We start from the raw sequence: 23,829 nt of genomic DNA on the forward strand, positions 1-23,829 counted from the left end.
CATCCTTGTTTTTGTTCAAATGTTTGAGGTCACCAAACAAGCTGCTTGTGCACATGACTACATGAGTTATTGATTTGTGAAGGCTCGGTATCATCTCTGCCTTATCGCGCCTAAACTCAGCTCCTGCACGATCTCGGCGGGGTCGCACAGTGTCGGCACGGGGGCTCGGGCTCCTTCACTTATCGTTATCTGCTGAGGATACGAGTGGCAGCTGAATGCCTGCGAGGCGCCGATACGAGCGGCGTGCAGCAGACATGCCCAGAGCGAAGCAAACAAACAGATGAGTCTGAGCTCTCAGAAGAACAGGGCTCGTTTTTTCCTCCTCTGCTCTCTGTGCATCAGAATCCCCTGGCCATTGTTCAGCAGCAGGCTGCTTCTCTTCACATGTTTGGTTATTGTTCAGTCACACTGCTTTTACCACCTGCCCACTGCTTTAACAGACCGTGCTGACTAACATGTTATATTAAAACCTTCTCCACAGTAATATCCACCAACCCCCCGCAGCCATGCAAAATATTAATCTTCTATAACGCAGAGATCACTGCTGGATGAATTTGTGGAGCTAAACGTTAATGTTAAAATGATAAGGGTCATACAGGAACATAATGCACCTCTTAGAGTTAATACAAAGCATTTAAACAGGATGAGTACTTCACTTACGCCATGAAATTATTGAAATAATGTACTATACATATGAATCATTCCAACAGTTTATCTTTTAAACTGTGGCAGCGGGCTGGGAGGACCAAGAAAGAAGATGAACACCGACCTCACTCAGATTTTCAGCAACAACACATAATGTACAAGTCTGGTTTTAGAAACTGGGGCCGCATTACACATGGCTCTAATTTACATTCAATTAAGCTCTCAACTTCCTGCTATTGCTCAAATTATTTTCTAGGCACACTGGAGGCAGCAAAGTCAGCATCAGCTGCTCGGTCCAGACTTAAAACTCTCAACAACAACTGAACGGATTGTTAAAATGGGATGTGAAGACATGTTGCTCGCAGGATGGATCCTGATGAGTCTGGAGATCCGCTGAGTTTTCATCTGCTGTGACGAGCAGGTTAAACTACAGGGTCCCAGACCGGACACAGAGGAACAAAATATACGTAATGAGGCCACGTTTTACGGCAACGACGAGGTTTCATCACTGGACGAGAGAATAAGCTGACGCGACACACAACACGTTCAGTTTCTACCAGAGGACATCAGTATCAGGAGTCCACTAATGTCCTGCGAGCCAAACCCAAATCTCGACTTTCTGCGGTCAGTCAGTGAAACTGCTGGCCTGGAGCACAACACCCTCACAGACGGACACAAATCATCTGTGAACACAAGTGAAGCAAGAAAGACAAGATTTTCTTTCTCTTTTTAGGTCAGAACAGCTGCTGCCCCCCCGACAAAAAAAAAAAAAAAAAAAAAAGACAAAAAACACTAAAAATCCCTCGCACACATCTGTTCACATCCACAGAAACACTGCAGACAATTCATTCATCTCAGACTGACACATATTGACATGAAAGGAGCTCAAATCCATCTTGCGGTGACAGCAAAAAGCAGGTTGAGTATGGAGGCTACGTACCGCGGTCACGTCCTCGCGCTCTCAGGTGGCCCCTGTGAAACTGAAGACCTGGAACTGACACTGACCAACCTTCTGTTTCTGCTCTGAAGACTTAAGAATGGCTTTGTTGAAGCAACACGTCTGTTAATTCCAGCTTGTTGCATGCATCACCGTGTGTTTATAAACAGGAGCGTCTTCCTGTTTAAATCTGCTCAGCTTTTCAGGCTAAGCTTCGGGTTTCTTGGTCCTGATACTCTTTTTTAACTGAGGTTTCTTTCTATTTCCTTCTGCCCTTTCAGCTGTCAGTCTGGTCGAACTGCTAAACAGTGATCTCTTTTTTTAATGCATAAAATTTTCCTTAAGCCATAGAAAGCAATTTAACAATTTTTGACCTCATCAAAGAGTAAAGTTTAAGTGGGCAGCATCAGAAACACTCCACATATTCAGTGGACATATAATGTACATACACGTTTCACATGAGACACATGGTTTTTTTAAAGCTTCATACTTGATCATCTAACTTTATTTTATCTGTGATATTTTGTCTAAAACGACACAAGTCATGCAGCGTGTTTGTATTGTATTATAACGTTGTTGCACAGAAGTCGAAGACTCCCTGTCGACCAATCAGTGGGTGCGGCTTAAATGGTACCATACTGTACCATCGTACCTGGTACCCCAGCAGAAGGGTGCCAAAAAAACAGTAAGGTACGGTACTCTTCACATCTTTTCCTAATGGACATACAAATAACTCAAATAACTACAAATAACAAATAACTCCGTTCTGTGCCGAACCCTTAACAAACCAAACTGTATCGTACTTCTCAGGGGAAACGAGCCATAACATTTTAACTGCAGTGTGCATGTAGCTTCACATGTAAGAAGTAATGGTAGCTTAAACAAAGCCTGATGGGCTCATATTTTATTCTAAAAAATGTGTCCTTGGACCTTCAGCAGCCTGTAAAAACTTCAGACTGAATCTGTGAAGTCAACTGCTGCAGTTTTACCTGCGACGTTTCCACATTTCTCAGATTTCAGGGGTACTGTGTAGTATTTCTACTCCACGGCCTTGAAACAAGTGGCAGCATGAAAGAGAACATTCAAGATCAAGTTATGATGGCTCACTGACTGATTTACTGTAACACATATAAAGTGTCTGCACTACATTCAATGAAATAAACAATGACAGTTTTAAACACATCAGGTCAGTCATCAGGTACACTTTGGTAATCGTTCATTCAGAATGAAAGACTCGTGCTGATTTGCTCATCCATTCAGCCAGAGGATCAGCAGAGAAACTGAGCACAAAAACTAGAAGATAACAAAGTCTACTTGTTCTCCTGAGACCCTGAGAATTAGATCATGAACATGTATATTACATTGCATCCCGCTCCTTTAAAAGCATATGCTTGCTCAAATGAATGTCAAAAAGTAGGCTCAAAAACATCAAAAGTTGTACTTCAATCACAAAAGACTGCTGTATAATTCAGGCCGGTGAAAAACGACAGCATCTGTGATGAAGGAAAAAGGTGTTCACCGTTAACAGTGATCAACGTGAAGCACACAGAGAAACCACACTATGTGAGGACTTCTGGTTGCTTTACAGTTGTAACTGCCAGAACTTTCAATCCCAACCACATCTGAAACGGGATTAGGAGTCTGTGGATATTTCCATTCTTCCACATGTCTGCTGACGGACTTTTTCAGCCATCTGGCGAGAGATTTCTCCTCCTAATGTCATTTCTGGAAGATGGGAGAGGTTCAAACATCCAGCAGGTCTGCAGGACGCTCCAGAGATTAGCATGGAGTCTCACAAGAATCACCAGGACTGTGAAAAACAGCTGAGGATTTCCCAAGGTCACCGCGTGTGACAGTTTAGAAAGGTACAGTCACATTCTTTGTATGCATGTGTTGTTACATAACATCTGAAGTGGGCGTTTTTGAGCTTTACAGATGGAGCATTTGATAGCTCACAATGGAATATATTTCAGTAGCTGATTTTCTTTACCCACTTATTTGCATGCACAGTCACAGGAGCTGGAGCTTATCCCATCAGACACTGTGGATGGGCTGCCAGTCCTTCGCAGAGCTAACACACATGGACGCCCACACCTCAGGGCAGTTTAAGGTCTCCGTCACAGTCCAGCGGCTTGTTCTCAGGCAGCAGGAAAAGGCAAACCCGTCCTCTTCAGAATCGTTCTCTCGGTCGATTGGGAATGTTTTCTGATTTCATTTCTGTTGCCTCTTTTATTTTCACCTCATTTTCTTTGATTTTCTGGTCAGTCTAAGACACAAGGAGGTGCATTTTAAACAGCACTGTACTTTCACTCTTTAGTATCAATTCTGTGATGAAGTGATGATCAGGCAGCAGAGGGAGAACAACATTAGACAAGAACGTCAAAGAAACCCTCACTGCTGTGCCGCAGGCCTGTTGTCTTCTTTTCTCTGTTCGGTCACATGATGGAGGCCTGCACATGTCAGTCAGCTCAGCTCAGGCAGAATGAAAGGTTGGCTTTGAACTTTCTACAAACCACATATCAGTTTGTCCTCATGATGTGGGAGGAAGTTATCGTCATTTATACCCTGGTCTGCGTGAACACTGGATTCTGACTGGCAGCAGGATGTCCACTAATTCAGCTAAAAGCAGCGATTCCCAACCGGTCTGTCGTGGCAGCTGTAGGTTGTGCGGGGGCATCCGGCTTCACCCAACTGGCGCTCTGGGACGCTCTGGACACCGTGCGGTTGCGGGCGGAGCCGCCAACTGATCCTAACATTTTTGCCCGACAGCACGCCGCGCAATCTTTCTAAAGTTCGAGATGTGCCGCGGCTCGAAAAAGGTTGGGAAACGCTGGACTAAAGAGTCGCATCTAAGGTTTGTCTTATTTACTGGAAGAGTGAACGTTTCCATTGCAGAGGAACCTTCCAGGATGGGAACGGTTGTTCAAGATATTAATCAAAGCCTGTTACCAGGGAAAGACAGTTGCAGCTTTTGAAAAACCTAACATTTTAATTGCAAAACTTTTTTGACTGTAGATGTCTGAATGTTTTTTTTCTTTAGTAAGAGACTACACAGTATAAGGGGGGTAGAGTCTGTCAAGATTGATCAAGACATCCACTGATTCCTGATAATAGACAACTCATTGGACATTAGCTCTTATGTGTAGCTGTAGCCCATAGTCAGTATGGGCAGGGCTCAAACCAACCATCATCACATGTCTTGTAATGTTTTACCAACAGTCCAAAACCCAAAGACATTCAGCATACAACAATATAAAACAAAGGCACAAACCAGATAATATGTGAGGCTTTTCCTTGACAAATGACTTAAAGAAATCCCTGATTATTTAATTTGATGTGTATTATCTTTCTGTCAGACGGAGTGTAAAATAAGAAGGTTGGTCTCCAAACTGACATAAGCAGCATATGGAAGAGTCTCCCGCTCCCTTTGTGATACATGAGCTGTGACAAACCAGGTCTGCAGACAGTGCCTTTGGACACATTGCACTGTTAGAAAATGGGCATGCAGCCATGGACATGTCCATATGTGTGCTGCAGAGTCCCCAGAAACACACACACAGGGACGAGCTGTGTTATCTGAGAGGTGTGTCCACCTCATTACCCCCTCAGCTGCTCTGACTTGGTCGCTGCTCCCCTCACGCTGATCTGCTTTAAACAGGTTCAAACTCAGATTAATGAGTAGCCTGCTCACAGATTGGGTTCTGCTTAGATGGTTAAGTAGAATCTGATGAGGTGGAGTCCCAGCTGTTAGACACGTCCCTGATTTCAGCGCCAGCATCCGTGACACCTCCTGACACCACATTATTGTAAAAACGAACCAGACAATTATCCTGTAATATATTCATATTATGCCACATAAACCACTGGTCCACTGTGAGGATGTCACATTACCTTCAAACTGTCTCAACACTCTGACTAACTGAGCTTGTTTCACTTTTGCCAAATGTCAAGGTCTGCTAATATTCAAGTGCGGTACAAAAACTGGCTGTAACTGATCCACGTGACTCAGAGGGATTTGGCTGAGAGGGAGGAAGGGTCTCCAGGCTGAACACCCTCCGTCTGCCACTCGGCTCTCCACCAGGCCCCAAAATATGTCCTGCTGTGTTCGGGGTCGTGACTGAACGCACTGTAGCAGAGTACATGGAGACGGCACTGACTCCAGATCCAGTCTGGTGTGAGCTTTTCTTCAAAGTATTTTAGTGCTCAACAGAAGTATTCTGAACATGAGCACTGTTTTTGCACACTTCTAAATAATTCTATGATGCATTAAGCTCATAGAAATGAAATAATTTTGAGCAGAGGTCCAGTAAAGCGGGAGATTTTCAGCAGAGAACATGTGAAATGACATCAGTTTAATTTCCTTTCAGCTGCTTCATGCAGGGCATCAAATATTCATTGCAGCAGTCATTTCTTGTTTGAATGGTGGAGCACTAAGTGCAGAGCTGCTAACTTTCTTGCATGTGCAGAATACTTTTCAAATTTCACATTTATATTCTTATTGTAATGTGTTCACATCATATGGCATGTTTCCCTGGCATTCACACACTCCACAAAATTACACAAAGTCTGTCGTTCCACAGCAGGATGTTGTGTGTGCTGACAGTGCGGAGGTCACGGGTGTCGAAGGCTGCGTCGTACGTTGGCCTTTCGAGGATCACATCTGGTAACACAGGAGTCTCCACAGGGGCCCACGAGGTTTTGTCTGTTCGCACGTTTCCACTGAACATAATCTAGTGGAAGTGTCTGGTATCAACACGTAAATAAAAATCTTATTAATAACACTGACGAAATGTAACTGAGCACAATTTACTGAAGAACTATATTTAAGTACAACTGTGAAGTACTTGTGTTTGAGTATTTCCATTTTCTGATATATTACACTTCCTTTAGGTACTTTAGGGTCAGATTATATAAATCTATTCATTTAACTATTTTTAAATGAATGTTTTACTAACAATTGGACCAAAAAAAACAAACAAAAAACAGTGATACTGATGATGTGAAAGATGCTGAACATCAGATGAGATGGTGATGGCTCCATCCCTAACAAACACGAATCTCTCATGATTATAATCATATCGTTAACCATGCAGGCACGACTCCGCCCAAACGGGCCGCCGCCTCACTGAGTTTTCCTCTTTGCTTCCCTGACTCATCACGATGAATGCTTCCCTCCCTCCCTTCTTTACACATTGCTCATGTCTCTGTAGATGAGATGGTGTAAGGAGGCCAACACACAGCGGAGTTCCTCCAAATCGAGAAGCGTCTAAATGGAGCGTAATAGGCCATCCTTTCTGTCTTCTCTCCACTTTTAATCTGCTCTGTCACTCTCTCTTGCCTCGGTAATCCTCGCCGCTCGGTGAGTGACTGAACGCTTACATCCCCCAGAAGCAGATGCGTGACAATTAATTAAGTAAAGGCTCGGTGTGCTCTCATTACTCACGCTCCCCGAGTGTGTGTGTTTCTGTAGGTATTCACAAGTTGCAGTAAGCGAGGTCAAGAAAACAACAGATGCTGCCATGAGTACATGGTCTCACGAGGTGCGCTGAGGTGTGCTGGATGCACAGGAGACTGTGAGCACAGTGTGTGGACATTAAGACAGATGGAATTTCACATACAGAACACAGAAATGCACATCAGACCCACAGAGACGTGAAGAGGTCGAGTTCACTTCTCCAGTCCTCCGTGAAGAGGGGGAAGAAACTTGTGGCAGATGATTTCTCTGCTATCTTCATCTAGACTACATTGACAAAAGTATCCAGCAACAAAACAAGTAAACAACAAATCTGTACAAAGTCAGTAAATACATTTGGAGACCCACGATCATGTGCTTTCCTGTAAATAATTCCTTTACTTTATATACTCCACCCCCAGTTTTTAACTTTAAACCACAGAGGAGTCACATCATCACTGACTCCACAGGTTAGAAAGTAAACTGATAAGTGAGTTTTTCTAAAGACAATTCATCAGATTCTTTCACTCTGCATTTGTTCCACAGGTGAACTTGTTTTGCAGTGAAAAGGTGTGAAATTTGTTAACTGCGAAATCCAAAAGGAGAGTATGCCAGACAACAGACTTGGTAAATTCACCTACAGTGCCAAAGAGTGTCGTCTACCAGGCCAAGTGTGCCAAAGCAAGAAAGCCTGTGCCATCCAGCACATAACCCAGAGCTCCTGTCTGTCTGTGCCATCCAGCACATAACCCAGAGCTCCTGTCTGTCTGTGCCATCCAGCACATAACCCAGAGCTCCTGTCTGTCTGTGCCATCCAGCACATAACCCAGAGCTCCTGTCTGTCTGTGCCTGCAGGACTGCATGTACTTACTGAAAATGTATAGAAAAGCACGCTTGCATCTAATTTTATGGTTGGTTTTAGGTTGAACTGAACAAGATGAACATACCTGCAGTGCTTTTGATTTGTGGCAGCAGATCCCTATTCAACAACATCCTCTAACCCCCTGTACAACAGCAGAGGGGAAGGGGTGTGTCTCCTACAGGTCTCTGCCAAGCAAGAGACCAACTGTTTGAGACCACCTCAGCCAATGTTCAGTTGGTCTGGCAATGTTTAGGTGGGTGGTGTATGTCAAAGAACATCCACATGATTATCTGAACCCAAGCTTTTTCCACAGAACGTTGCATTGTAAAGACGTCCGTGGTTCTGACGTTGTTCCTGATCGGTCGTGTTGTAGCCAAAAGTAAGTCTCGACAGTCTATAAAATGCCATTAGCTAATGTTATTAGGTATTATTGGTACTTCTACAACACACTTTGGGTTTAGGCTACATTGGTTGGAACAAACATCAACAAACTGTTTGGAGTAAATCATATGTTAGTTCAAAATTCATCCTAAAGCGTCATCAAACCCCAACCACTGAACAAAAGCAAAGCCCAGTGATGTCATTTGGAGCCATTGGAGTCTGTGCAGTAGTGATCAGGAGGTGGAGCCGTGGTCTCGAGTTCCCGCCCATAGGCCCATCTGAGCCAATCAGGAGCAGCGCTCAGCTGTCAGTCATGACATTTCAGCCCCTTTTTATAGCATCAAATAACTAATTAAAAACAAACTGATCAGAAAAATAACACTTGAACAAACACCAATGTGACAAGAATTACCTAAAATGACAGAAACCATCTTTGGCAAAAATTTATTTGACACGTGCTTTGAGTTTTTAGTTTGGCTCATGTCCCATCTGTTAACCTGGAGGGGGAGGAGTTTATGAGTCGTACTGCAGCCAGCCACCAGGGGGCGACACAGATGACTGGACCTCACGTTTGGGGAGCTTTCATGTTGTCCATGTTTATATACAGCCAATGGGCCCAACCCTAGTGAACAGTGATATAAACACCAGATTTCTATAGCTGGCCGTTTGATCACTACTGAACTTCACTGCTATATACTGGACTCTAAGATGTATGGCATTTACTTCACCAAATTTAAATGCCCTATTTGGCAGTGTTAACAAAATGGAAAAATAATTAGCATGTTACCCCAGCAGGTGGAATCTGTTGTTTTTCACTGGCCCAACCTTCCACCAAGTTTCATGAAATCAGGCCAAAAGTTTTTCCACGATTGTGCTGAAATACAAAGAATGAGACTTTCACCTGGTTAAATAAAAGAATACAAAACAAAAACATAACTGAACTGAAAACCCGACTCCCCTTGGTTAATTGTACTTGGCATCCTGAGAGTAAGACAGCAGCCCACTTTGTTCTCTGGTCAAAGTGATGAAACGTTTCTCCTTTCGTCTGCGAGCTGGAGGCCTCCTCAGAGCTTCCGTTCAGTCACATCTCACAGCAGATAAGACGGAGACTCTCACACATCTGTGGCTCGTATCTCACTCCACAGCAGCACTGGTCACAAAACCCACACTTGGTCTTTATTACGCAAATGTCACACCTCATTCCTGTGCGACCGCAAAGATTTCTGGGACACCCAAGCCGGCGTCTATGCTGCTGTTCATCTTATCAATTTCAGAGCGGACACTGAATGAAACGGGGAAAAATGTGCCCATCGTGCGTGTTGTATTAGCAGTGCGTCGCCAAATACACTCCTGTTGTTCCTGCTCCTGTGTACTTTTTGGTGTGAAATTGCTTTTCTTCTGCTCACAAACTGCGGTGAGCATCTTGATCAGGGAGGAGGCACAATCCATTCTGCCAGTTAAACGACAGAGAGGGTGGCAGCCCCTTGAAAGAAAGCAATCATCAAGTCTCATCCCAATGGCTGTTTGCACTGAAATCTATTAACCAGCCACCCCAATTAGATTCCAGGATGAGGCGGAAAACGAGGGACGAAAAACGTGAATGTACTGCCAACCAAGAAGGAATCGCTGATAACGTTTAGAATTCGTTGCGCTATGGGACAACTAATCAGCCAATTGCTCAGACTGAAGTGCATGAATGAATACTGCGCGTTAGATTCAAACTGAACGAATTCAAAGACGGTCGCAGGTTCAGAGCGCTGCAGCTGGGTCTGAACAACAGCAAATTCATTTTTCTTCGCCATGCTGAGTGAAACACTCGAGAAAGAAAATGTTGTCTACGCGATTACCACATTTATCCAGAAGTGTCATCTACAGTCCAATCACACAGTTCAACACCTCAGTCTGCACCATTTTCAAGCTTCAAATCGGAGATTACAGTTTGTGATCATTGTGCAGCTTCGACCGAGGCTTAAAGACCACATTTACATTCATCTCACGATACAGGATGCCATTAAAGAATTAATATGATTAATATGCTTATCTGACAGCCAGAGCGAGTACAAGCAAATTAAAATAAATGCAGTAAATTGTCAGATTGTGGCCTTTATCTGCCTCAACAACAGAGACAAGCAGACCTTTTTATTTTGACAGAAATACTGATCTCAATCGCTGATTAACTGCATTCAGTTCTACTCTGCAGGTTTTTTCTCTTCATTCTGTGTTGAGCTGCTGTCAAGGAAACTCGATAAGCTTTTACTTTCCCGGTCGGCTTTTAATGAGAAAACATCTGGGCTTCATCTAAACACAGAATGAGTTAAATACTGGATTAAGAGTTTTTGTATTGAAACTCAGAGCAGCAGAGTGGTGACACGGCAATTGTACTGATGGAATTAGTGCAGTTATGTTTTACTGTGTCAGCCATTACAGCACAACCAGGGTTCATTAATGGTTAGTAACAAATACGTGCTGGAGAACACCAGACTGGGGCTCTTACAGTCCTAGCTGGCTGCTACATATCCTCGTGGTTTCACGGGAAATGGCAGGGCAGGAGCTCGTGATATCGGTTGCTTTATTTCAGATCTAAAGTATGTGACAGTCACAGTTTACATGTGTGTCAATAACGTCGAAGAATAACAAAGAAAGCCCCAATTTAAACATGGACGCCTCTCAGATCAGTGGTGCATGAGTTTGGGATTTAATTTGGTCCCTCCTCCTCCTCTTTCTCCTCCTCCTCCACGCTGCCCCTGCTTGCGTGGAGTAATGAGTCCTCCTGACTGAGAGATCAAAGTGGAGCAGCCATCGTCCCCTGATCAATAACTGTCACCACGGACACCAGGGACCAACCGACCATCTCCCAGAGGCATGAATCTGGGGAAGGTGTGTGTGTACTTCTTGTATGTGTATGTGTTTGTACCTTATAAATGAGCAGGAGCCAGGAGTGTGTGTTTGCTTTTGTACAGTATAAGCGTACTTCATCCTCTCCCCCGGGTTGCCAGAAATTGTAGCTTATTAGGGCTAATTGGCTTCTTTAAGGCCATGCAGCTCATTATTTGGCCACTTTCAGCACTCTCAGCTCTTGTGGGGTCTGTTTGATACCACCATGTGAATGTGGGATCCATGCCCATGTCTCAGGGTTATGCCCGAGCTCTGACACTCTTGGTACTTGGTGAGACTTAATTCAAATTATCTCCCAACACACTTTAATGTCTTTCCATAAAGTGAGAATTCATGTGCAGTTGTGCAGATGCATTTAGAGTAAAATGTCCCAAATGTCTGGTTATCGCAGGCCCTGAAACCCTGAGGCAGTCAAACTAAGAAATTCATTTATGTCGTGTTATTCAACTTACAATACTTGATGATAGATTTCTTCATAACATAGTGTGGTTTATTGTTAATAGCGGAGCCCACCTTTCATCAGCCTTTCCTTTACACACAAGGGATTTTCAGAAAATGCTGCGTGCGCACACACACACACACACAGTCACTGTACAGAAGCTGTTCACTAGTGTTGTCAGTCTTCCCATGCAAACTCCAAACCTCATTATTTTTAACATTCAAACTACACTTTAATTTGTAATGCTCAAATGAATCCTATTAAAGGAGACTTTCTGTATGTCTGTATGTTAAACCGGGACTCTGTGTATTATTATATTATTATTATTATTATTATTATTATATTATTTATTATATTTAGTGTGTTAATTAGGGCGGCACAGTGGTGCAGCGGTTAGCTCTCACAGAGAGAGGGTTCCAGGTTAGACTCCCGGTCCAGGCCCTTCTGAGTTCGGAGTTTGCATGTTGTCCCTGTGTCTGCGTGGGTTTTCTCCAGGTACAATCCCAAAAACATGCACATGGGGTTAAGTGGCTACACTGCATTGGTGTGTGAGTGCGAGGTCTGAGTGTGATTGTCTGTCTTTGTGTGATTGACTGGTGACCAGTCCAGGGTGAACCCACCTCTTGCCTGTAGTCAGGTGGGACAGGCTCCAGGCCCCCCACCACCCTGACGGATAAGCGGGTATAGAAAATGGATGGATGGATGTGTTAATTATTTATATAGTATAACATATTACTAAAAAGTATGTATAGCTGTGTCGAGACTCGCTCACGTTAGCAAACGTATTTATAAAAATGATATTTATATTTTATTAATGAACACAATTAAAAACATTAACATAATATTTTCCTCAATACGCAAAAGGCCAAACACATCCATACACCTACACGCACACACACAGCAGCAGAACATATAGAATATGAATTATTAATACACAGATGTAGGGCACACGTGGTAAAAGTGGGTCACTGTGCACTGGTGTATTCAGCACAATGAGATGTACAGGACACCAGGATAAACCGTGTGGAGGAAACTCATTTTTAAATGCAGTTTTGAGTCACATGTACAGTTTTTGAGAGCCAGTTTTCCTTTTCTTGATTTATCATAAAGGTCCACTCTTGATTTCACTTCATTGTATTCGTCCATGCAAGTGGGCCTCCACTCGTACTAATGACCTTTGGAAAGTGGACCAAATGTAAATGAGAACGCAGCAAAATTACCTGACAGGAAACAGCAGGAAAACTTCTTCAGGCATTTACTGATCAAACCACCTCCATGTAGAGTTGACTGCAGTGTGGGATAAACTACCAAAGTGTCTTACATGGAAGTGAAAGGGGCTGGGCTGCTAATTTGGTTACTTTACATTTCACATTAAAAAACACCTCTCCAAAAAACACCTAAAAAACGAACTGAAAAACTAGCCTGTAGGCTTGTCCTCTGAGCAGATCATCAGCTGCTGCCTGCTCTTGTCTGATCATATCAACTAATCCATCATCAGCTAAACTACAGAGAGCCAACACTAGCTAACGTTGGCTTTGTACCGTTCCCTGTCGTCTCCTGTCCTCTCTTGGACCTCCATGGACTGAGCACCTGGACGTTCAAGCTGCAGTCTCGAGTCTAGGAGGACCCGGTGAGAAGATGAAATGACCATTTGACCCCTGAAGTTAAACTTCTACGGACAAATATTTAAATACAAAGATAGGCTCATGTTTGTGTTTGTTGGACTGAGTCTGGACGGAACAAGTTTCACTTCAAGGTTGCCCTTTCCTGTCCCAGACTCCTGCTGGTTTTCAGTTTAGCCACCTAATCGAGACCTGCGATGGCGGCAGTTTGAAAAGCAGCAGTGCTTTGGGCCCAGAGGACGGTCAGTCAGCGTGAGTCAGGACCTCCATGTTCTCTCTGCAGCTGCCTTTGATTTACTCTCTGCCCTGCCTGGGACTCCTGCCCTCGCTCGCACTTTTCTTTGCTAAATTTGCTCACTTGGCCGGTAAATTATTTGTTCACTCAAAATCTTGGACCCACCCACACGTATGCTCAGACCTTCAGCGTTTTTTTCAAAGTCCTACTTTTTATCTCCAAGCGTTCATATTGTCATCTGCCTGACAGACTTTGCATGCTCCTGTCCCTTGTACTAGCAGCCATCTGGGTCCAGACTAAATGGGCCCGATTTAAAAAGAAAAACAACTCATCATATTCACAATGGAGTCACTACAATAGGAAAGCTTTGTTATCGCACCTACCATGGCAACGTTTTGAGATAACAGCTAAAAAGAAAAAAAAAAATGTTACTATGAAACAAAAACGCGAACAAATTGAGCATGAAATTGGCAGCAGCTCAGAGAAATTTGTTAACGCTGTGCCTTTCTGCCGCCGCCGCCGCCGCCGCCACTGGGAACGACAGGGAGACGTGACAAGTGGAGAAAAGTGTCCAATCACTGCCAGGCAGAACGAAGGGGGGGACAATCAATGGAACCGCATGAGATGAATGACACACATTTAAAGCCTGCGAGATGAGCACAGCACAAACACACACACACACAGTGACAAACACAAACTTGGTGTGTGGTGTATAATCTGATATCAAGACCATGAAAACGTGCTGCTTTAAGGTTCTGCAAATTCTTATTTAAGTGCTTAACAAGTGCTTAAAATGAGAAACAACACAAATCCAGAGACTCGACGTCCAGCCAACAGCTGCTGGTTCAGACCCTTAAGAGTTAAGTCACTGCTTCTGGTGTGCTCAGACAGCAAATTAAATTTGACATACAAAGTCAATCCAAAGATGCTGTTTTGTCTTACACTGTTCTGAGACTAAAGGCGGAAGCAACACAATGAGGGGCTGACGGCATGTAAAGATGGACAACATGACACGTCCCCAAGAGGACGTCTGTCTGTCAGACACTAGTTTGTTAGAATTTGTTATGGTTTAGGCAACCAAACGGTCTTTAATTTTGTGATGGTGCAGCTCCCTGATGACACTGACAGCCACAGTAACAACACTACTGACACTCGTGCTTCTTATGCACGTTTCTGCTTAATTGTGACAGCAGGGGGTGAACCTCTGCAGTGGAAAAATCCTCTTCCTCGTAACATTTGTGTGAATGTAACTGCCTTGTGGAGCAATTTGTGGGTGTCGATTATGCTCACGATCAAAGTGATCAAATCTGACTTGGAAACACTCAAACGATCAAACATCACAGAACGAAGTGAGAGAGAGGTTCCTGTGTGATGCTGACCTTCAGCTTCAGTGTGTTGTTTCAGGGTGTTTGCATGAGTACTGGATGAAGAGAGATCTTTATTTGTAACGTAGCAGAAATGCAAAGACAACAATCTCCAGCCGCTGATTATTTGACAGATAAGACGTCATCACGCGTGAGATTTGTCGTCTGTCCAGACATGTCTGAACCAGCGCAGCTCGAGGAGACACATGAAAAAGGGACATGCACACTCAGGCACTCGTATCCCTTAAATTTCAGCTCTATTTTTAGCCTTTGACTGAGCCTACATACCATTTCAGCCATAACATCCAGAGGAGAAAAGCTCTGTGAAGGAGGAGGTTCCACTGTGGCACCCAGGCTCCCTGAGTGGGGAGGAGAGAAGAGAGGGGAGGGAGGAAACAGAGATGTCTACGGTAAATTAAATCACTGGAGCCTTCTCATATACAGAGACAAGCACAGACCTCTACCACATGAGACAGGTTCACTTCTGCTGGGTTTTACAGACCTTAACATCAACATGACAAAACTCTGACTGAATGCTCTACTGCATGTGGTTCGTCTTATCCGAGGCTTCGACTTCTCGACCGAGTGTTTGTTACATGCAAATCCCATTTATGATTATGCAACATGTTAAACACAAAGCATCAGCATTAATCACATCAGCCCATCCACCTACAACAGTTCTCCTCCCCACTTCTCTCTCAGCAGAGAAAAAAGGGTGGGTGGGAAACAGAGGAGGTTATCTTTGCTAAATTTTGATTTACGCCACAGGTTATTTAGTTTATCCTTCCTGCTGCATGACGAAGCTCCCCATACTTTGAAATCGTACTGTAATTCTAGGTCTGTTTTCCCAAGGCTGTAATCTCACTAAATGACAGATTAACAGTGTGGTTCATCAAATTAGCCAGAGATATCTGTTTAAAGTTTGTTAACAGGATGACCTGAAGCGGTACACTCACACTGAGCTTCTGACCCAGAATTAGAGCTGATACATAATACATGACCTTCCTGTACAACAACTGCATTCAAGATTTATGTTCAATAGAACCTGATTACGGTACACTGTAATCTTGCTGTTGATTCAACTGCCTGCACACGCACAGGCAAACCTCTGAGGAGGGTGAGGAGGGTGAGGTGGGTGAGACAAAACAAGCAAACATCTGAAGATTAAAGATGGAATAAGAATCAGCAGATCTTTCCTCAGCTAAATATCATCCCTCTTATCTTGAGACAGACAGACCATCACTGTGCCATGTGAACAAACCTGAAGGTCATTTCATATTCATATCACACAAACAGAGCACAATTTCTGTAAATCAACATTTTAATATAAAAACAACTACATGGAAATTTCCATTACTTGCTATATTTCTTACTATTCTGTCCATGTATTTAGAATGAGGTGTCATTAAAGTCCCTGTTGGTCCCTGTTGTCAGCTGTCCCAATACTTCTGTCCATACAGTGTGCCTTAGTAGTGAGACGTTTCACTTTTTCCTCATCTCTCTGCAGCACTGACTGTGATAAAACGGAGGAGGATAAAGAAGTTTATGAGGCAAACTTTTCAATTATCCTGTAAGAAGTTTAAGAGGGAGGCAGATCAGATTAAACATGAAGTCTTTTCTGCAATCCAGTAACTACTGACAAACAGAACAATTTAAAGTTAAAAACTGACGGCTCATTAATGTAAATTAATTCAAGTTAATGACTTTTTACGTGAGCTAATAATGTGTTGTTGGTATACTTTGCTGTACTGAGGTGGCTGTTTCTTCATTTTGCACAGACTTTCATTTTAAGATTCTATCATTTAATTTCATGTCACATGTTTTATGTCTGTTAACGTCTCAGGGTGGAAATAAATAAATCAAAACTATTAATATATAAATAAAACTTTCACGTGTTGTGCTTTGGAATGGTGTGTTTCTGCAGATCCATAAGGAAAGCGTGGTCACAAAGGTTCTCAGGTTCTTTACTCCACCATCCAGTCTACTACTGAATCAGTTGCTCCTCAAAGGGCACCAATGGGCTTCCCAGAACTGGAGCTCATCATATAGCAGGTATCCACGGCGACTGCATACCCATTTAATTGCTCCTGAGCATGTTGTGTGGAGACGCGTTTATAATCAAACTGGGATTCCGTGGTCCGTGGTAGCATGAAGCTCCGTGACTGGTGGACGTGGAGGAAAAATCAGAGCATGCAGGGAAACGCAGAAACGTGCAGCAGACCCCAAAAAAACACATTTACTGGACATTACTTACAGCTTTCCTGTTGGACTTCAGGAGCATCAAGCAGGACTGAAGTCTTAAAGCTGCATTAATCAGTTTTTGAATATTTGTGCAATAAACTCCACAAAGATGGCTTCATAAAGTTGATATTAAAAATAGGGTGCTTATTTATACAACATTAACATTCATGAGGAGGAGCGATTCTGAATTCCCACAAAGTATGAGTCCAATAATCTCTGGTTTCCGCCTGTGAAAGCTGCTCAGTGTTGCATCGTCTTCACAAACTTGTCACTACCTTCGTCTGTCTTGTGTCAACTGTGTTTATCACACCCATCCATCTTCTATCCTGCTTATCTGTCAGGCTGGCGGCAGGGCTGGAGCCTATCCCAGCTGACTACGGGCGAGAGGCGGGTTGGACCCTGGGCTGGTTGCCAGCCAAACGCAGGGCTGACATAAACAAAAACAGACAACCACACAAACACACACACTCTCACACATACGGCTAATTTAGAGCAGCTGATTAACCTAATGAGCATGTTTTTGGGATTGTGGGAGGAAGCCGGAGAAACCCTACCCAGGCACAAGGAGAACATGCAAACCCCTCCCAGATCGGGAGTTGAACCTGGAACCCTCTTGCTGTGAAGCCCGTGTTTATCATACCTCTCTTCAAAAAGGTTGACGAGAGTGCTGAGACAGGACCACAAACTAAATGTGCCGTAAATCCAAAACTGTGAGCTAAAAGAGCTGAAAATATAGGGCTGGATCATAAATCTCTTCAGGTTGTCACACCTGTTTTTTCATACAAACTAGTGCAGCTTGAAGCGCAGGTTTGTTTGTCTTTCAGTATGGACTGCAAGAGGAAAGACAAACTTAAAAAATCCAGGATGATCTGTGAAATATCTGCCAGGAGCTTCTACTTTCCTCAAAGCACAGTGGGGGAAAAGCCTTCTGCTTTTTGGAGTAAAGAATACAAGTAAGAAGCTCAATTTGGGAACCAGTATGCACAGCACTGTGTCACTAGTCCCAGTCTGAGGAGGCAGTGGGCTTGCTGGGGATTCCCTGCCAAGACTAAAGATCAGCTTTTATTCCCAGCAGATGCGAGTCACAGCGGGAGGAGAGCACAGAGGAGAGGCAGGCTGGGCGAAGAGGAGGGAGGGGAGGTGAAACGGCAGAGGGAGGAGATGAGAAAGTTGGAAGCACGACAGATTGTCATCCACCACCTCCCTGCTTCCCTCTCATCATATGTTTGTCTCCATCTCTCTCTCATAGCTTTCCACCATCTTCACCTCCCTCACTCTCTGCATAAACCCTACAGGGCTGATCGAGCGATTGGACTCAGATGTCCCCAAGTTTGACTTTGATTACTGCTGACGACAAAATCCAAAGCTGATTGTCTCTCTCTCTCTATGTCTCACTCTCTCACATGTACACACACGCACTTCCTGTCGCGCCCTCCCCGGGTCCTGGGTCCCGGGTCACAGCAGAGATAAACGAGGAGCAGGAAAAGGTCTGCGCTCTCTGGAGACATGAGGCTGAAACTGCACTGCGTCAGGCAGAACTCAGGTTTTCCATTTCCTGTTCTGTCTGATTTTGACACATTTGTCCGTATTATGATAAGGTGAAGGTGGACTTTTCTTCAGCACTTCCTACATTTCCCTGAAAGACTTTATGTAACCCCCACCCCACAGAGGAAACGTGATTTCATATGCTCTCATTTCAGTCAAGAATGAGCATACAGGTGGATCAGGTGTGTAACCCGGCACCGATTCTCTCACTTTTGGAAGCTCCTGGAAGCTGTGATTTTTTTAACATCATAACCAACATCAGCTGAACTTTAGCTGCCAGGAAAAGGCAGAGCAGGCTGAGTCTACGTCCCCAGAACATCCTCTCAAGATCGTTTTGAGCATAAAAGCTTAATTTCTGGTCTTCATGTTCAGCCGCTGAAGGCTGCTGTTTCCAACCTTCCATCCTTTGTTCTTAGTTGACTGAACTGATCCATTGGAGATACAGAGAGGACCGAAAGAGATTACATCAGGACAGAATAACACAGTGACAAGAAGGAAAGATTTAGCAGCATCAGTGTGGAGGTCACGGCCTTCGGAGAACACACACTCATTCACATGTGCATAAAAACTGGAAGTGAGGAACAGAAAACAGCGAGGACTTACTCCCCTGACCCCATTCAGATTACCATCAGTACACGAGACCCTTTCCACGTCTGCGAACTAGGCAGTTCAGCCGAGCATGAATCAGCTTGTGCAGCGTTCAGCAAACAAAGAGAAGCTGGGGGAGGAAATGGACGGCGGTCCAATTAATATTCCAGGAAAAGCTTCTTTTTTTTTTAAAGACAGGAGCGAAAGCTGTGGCTCACACTGTAACAGTGGAAGTAGGCAGCAGGTGCAGGCTGCAGAACCATCAGGCATTCATTTAACATCTCGAGGTAAATGAGACGTTCCTCCCACCACCTTTATGCTTCCACCTGACATTTACGTGAATTAGCCAACAGTAAATGTTGTTCCTCTGTGGCTCAGGTTGGATGTCACAGATGGAAGAAGCAGCAGCTGGAATCATTTGGTTTCACGTCAGGCACCTGGAGCCACACGAATAAAAAAAATGTGGAGATTCACAACTAAAAGTAAGAACAGAAATACGCATTCTGTCTGTTAGCCTTAAGAGCTTCACACATGATTCTGTTTAATACATCTCAGTCATTGTGGAAAATGGCAGACGTACACAATCTTCAGTTCCTCTTCCACAATTATCCACAAATGGATGGAGAAATGCTCTTCTACCACGGCAAAGAAGTGCAATTTTAACCGTCAGGCTCTCCAACAGCACCAGAGCAGCTGTCGCTACGTTCGCCGTGAAACCTCAGCCATCATTAGCAAAACATCAGAAGAACAAGCAGAGATTCATCCATAGAGATCTTACTGTAACAGACTTCACAAAGTGCTCACATGAACAGTGATGCCCAGTATTAAAACACGTATGTAATTTATTTCTCAGGTTGCTGCTCTGGGACGGGTTAAATGTTTCACTACACCGTACTTTATATGACTGTATGTGACAAATAAAGCTCCTAACTTAAAATTAAGATTATGACAGACACACAATCAGTGTAAACAAACAGTGTTTTGCTCCCTGTGCAGCTCATCACTTCATGTGCAGTTAGTGTGTATGGTGTGTATTCTCACCACACATCCTTCATTTTTAGCAGTTTGTGCATGCATACGTCTGACCAGCTGTCTGCCTGAGTCCTGAGGTTTTTACTGCAATGCTCAGCATCACATACTCCAGTTGTTTTAGGGATTTATGGTGTTCTGTGTTTATTCAAGTTTTAAATGTGTTAAATGGTTAAGTCATCTTTTCTGTCTTTCCATTTCCTGTTCAGTTAAACAGTGGAGGGTTTGTTCCCACCAGCACTGATTTCAAAGAGCTCCGTCTGGGGCTCACACAGATGCTGAACTGATCGGCCAGACAGGAGCTTTTATGCTGAAATCATTCATCAATTCATCGACCATTTGGTGCTTTTCCTCCTAACATGACCGTAAATATTTTGTCAATTTGGTCTGCTGGTTGGATAAAATAATCAACCTGAAGACATCACTTTGGACTCTGAGATCTTATGATGGCGCTTTTTTCACTATTTTGGACTAAACAATTTGCCAATGAAACTAATCATTAGCAGCAGCCTGAGGGAGTTCATCATCAAAGACAATCTAACCTGATGAAACTGGGTCCTTAGAAAGGAAAAAAAAGAAGTCATTACTTTATAACACAAAAAGTCTCAGCATGCTCACTTGCTCCATATATTGTACGACCCGGTCTGATGGACACCTCTAAATATAACTGTAAAAACTGTTTTCAACGAGCTACCAAATAATATTCACAGTCTGACACAAAGCAAACTGACTGAACAAGTGGAGACCTTCAATGGAACAGGTGCTGAGCTGAGGCTGAAATTAATTTGTTTTACCAACACAGACAGTGGCAGTCAGACACCCCTGACTGCAACATTTTAGGACAAAGTGAGCTGTGGTCCAACCCAACACAACGTGTGTTCATATAAACACAACTTCAGACAACAGAAGTCACACAGAATATTTTTGTGAGTGAGTGAGAGAAGGGAGCAGGGCTGCAAAAATATGAGGAAATAAAGGATGCAAGAGGCTGTGGGTGTTTCAGGCTCGGTCAAATCGGTATTTAAAATGACAAAATCTCCACTAACACTGAGAGCCAGAAGTAAATATTAATTTAATTAATTAATTTGATGTGCCTAATTTGCATTTCTGACTAATAAAAACCCACCCTGACAGTCCTGACCTTTGAGGTAAGTTTATTTAACCTGCTGCATCAGAGTATAAGCTGCTTCTCAAAAGAGGAAGGTTTATGAGACAGGACTCAGTGGTACAAATACGTCTTTCAAACACACATTTGAACATTTGTGCCATTAACAGCAGATTACTGCACCTCCCCTCCATGACGCCCAGCTTTTCACCCAATCTTCGAGTGTGGCCCTTCAGAGGAGCTATAAACACCTTCAGGAAGCACACTGAGCTTTGAAACCAATGTGACCTAGTGGCCAAATCGTGCAATTACAACATAATGTGACACGCACTGGCTGAGAAAGGCATCTCCCATAAGCTTACATTGTGAAAGAAGCAGCTGTAAAACTGGGATGCATTTTTTGGCCTCACAGACAGAGCTAGAAGAGCTAGACGAGCTAGACGACACAGCTAGAAGAGCTGCACAATTAAATCATTTTATCCCCATTCAAGTCAGTGGAGAGCTAAACTGGAAGTTTGACACTCTCTGGGCCACACATTGCACAAGCTATAAAGATCTGGGTAATCCTCACCTCTGACGCACCATCCAGATTTTTCATTACCAGAACCACGGTCCGACAGCATCGCATGAACTGGTTCTTTTCTCTTTAACTTAGCCTTTAGCATGTTTGCTAGTTAAGGGGAGCATATTCCCTCCTGACTAACTCTTTGCTGTCACGATGACTGTTTCTGACAACAAAAAGCCTGAGGAAGTAAATGCCTCAGTACAAAGAGAGAGAAATATTGCCTGACTAGCATTGGCTAGCAACTGTTAGCTTGTCAACTACAGAAGTTTTACAAACAGGCCTGTGTGTGTACTGCAGCATCACTAAGCTTCTAAAATTGAATTCAATTCAATATTTCACAAATGAGACAAAAACAAAATGGAAACTTTAACACCAAAGTGCATTTAACCGGTGGATCGCTGGTTCGATTCCCCATCCCGGTGTCCATGGCTGAGGTACCCTTGAGCAAGGTACCTAACCCCCACTGCTCCCCGGGCGCTGCACGCGGTCGCCCACTGCCCCGGGTTTGCTGTGTGTGTGTGCACGTCACTTGGGTGGGTTAAATGCAGAGAACAAATTTCGTTGGAGTGAGTTCCCTCCAATGACAAAATATGTCACTTCCTTTCTCAACTAGTCACAGTATATATATATATATATCTGTCTTCTCTGTTTCCCAGTAGATTTGTAACACTGTGATATGCCCTCTTTGTTCAATGAAGACACGCACAACATTTCAAATTGGCTCTTGATCACAAACAAAGCAACCAAACAGACCCAGGACACTGAGGACACAGTGTTTTGGTCTCTATAAACTGCACTACAAAGGACGTACACTACAAAGTTGTGGTCTTTATCCTCCTCCTTATCACCAGCTCATCAAATCAGGAAGACGATTGTGACTGAGCGTTTGACTTCAGGAAAAGCTGCAGAGTGGGGCTGCACTGAGCAAATATTTTCAATATCAATTAATCTGCCAATCATTTTTGATAGTTTTGTCATCGCCAGATTACTACGTGATGTTTCAAGATGTCTCATTTGGTCCAGTTTACCGTTGATGTGAGAGAGAGACTCAGTTGTTATGATGTTAGCTACGGCACAAGGACAGCTGTGAGTATCACGGTTGCGTATGGCAGCGACCGTTTGCTAACCCACCACCTGCTGTGCTCTTGTTTGCTCTGACTTGTGACATTTGATGGTTCAACACTTAGAAAGAGTTTTAAAGTCAAAGAGCTACAAAGACAGGTTTGCTGGCACAGTGGGATTACTTATAAAGGTGCATAATCTGAAATGCTACGGTAGGTAAAGTCAGCTTCCTTAGCTAAGCTACAAACCTTGTTTGGTCACTGTAGCTTTCTAAAGAACGATCTAAACAACTAAAACTCTCACTAGTTTTTACCCTGTCGCGTTTTGGATGCTGTGTTTGACTGCTTGCTTGTCATTCCTTGTATGATGATCCTAATGACCCTTTAACTCTTTGTTTTGCTTCAGAGAGAAAAGAGACGTCCTCTTCCCATCGCTGCCTTAACAAATCATGTCTGTGAATTCAGAGGGGGGCTTTCTGGAGGATCTCTGGAGGGATCGTGTATGCAATTTTTACTGCATTTGTTGCACTGTTTTTGCACTACTTAATGTAAATTCACCACATACTTGTACAATACCTGTATTTACCTGCACACATACCTTTATATTTATATACTTAATATATTCTTATTTCTATTTTTATGGCAATTCTTTGGCCTGTAGACTTCTTATCTTGTTATCTGTAACAAACCAAATTTCCCCCAAGGATCAATAAAGTTTTCTGATTCTGATATTCAGCTGTTGAGTTCAAATATCAATTCTCCAGCCCTCCATCCCAAACATTAATTGTTTTAGCTCTGCTGCAAGCTGCAAAATTAACTGTTTACAAATGGAGACAGATGGAATATTGTAACCCCCTCTCCTT

The 23,829-nt window shown here is 43.4% G+C and overlaps 1 protein-coding gene across 5 annotated transcripts in view; it reads right to left on the reverse strand.

Annotated features, from left to right (window-relative positions):
- Positions 1–23,829, reverse strand: part of LOC124063669 (SH3 and multiple ankyrin repeat domains protein 2-like) — a 139,977-nt gene that overhangs the window by 114,171 nt on the left and 1,977 nt on the right. For 4 of the 5 annotated variants that reach the window (XM_046397545.1, XM_046397568.1, XM_046397552.1 and 1 more), the window contains exon 2: positions 15,121–15,191. The exons of the other annotated variant lie outside the window; for it this stretch is intronic. In XM_046397545.1, the coding sequence (XP_046253501.1) occupies positions 15,121–15,132 (12 nt within the window). In that variant the 5' untranslated portion in view covers positions 15,133–15,191. The remainder of the gene's footprint in view (positions 1–15,120; positions 15,192–23,829) is intronic. 5 annotated transcript variants of the gene reach the window in all.

Source organism: Scatophagus argus, chromosome 1, assembly GCF_020382885.2.
Source record: "Scatophagus argus isolate fScaArg1 chromosome 1, fScaArg1.pri, whole genome shotgun sequence".
NCBI classification, from domain to species: Eukaryota; Metazoa; Chordata; class Actinopteri; family Scatophagidae; genus Scatophagus; species Scatophagus argus.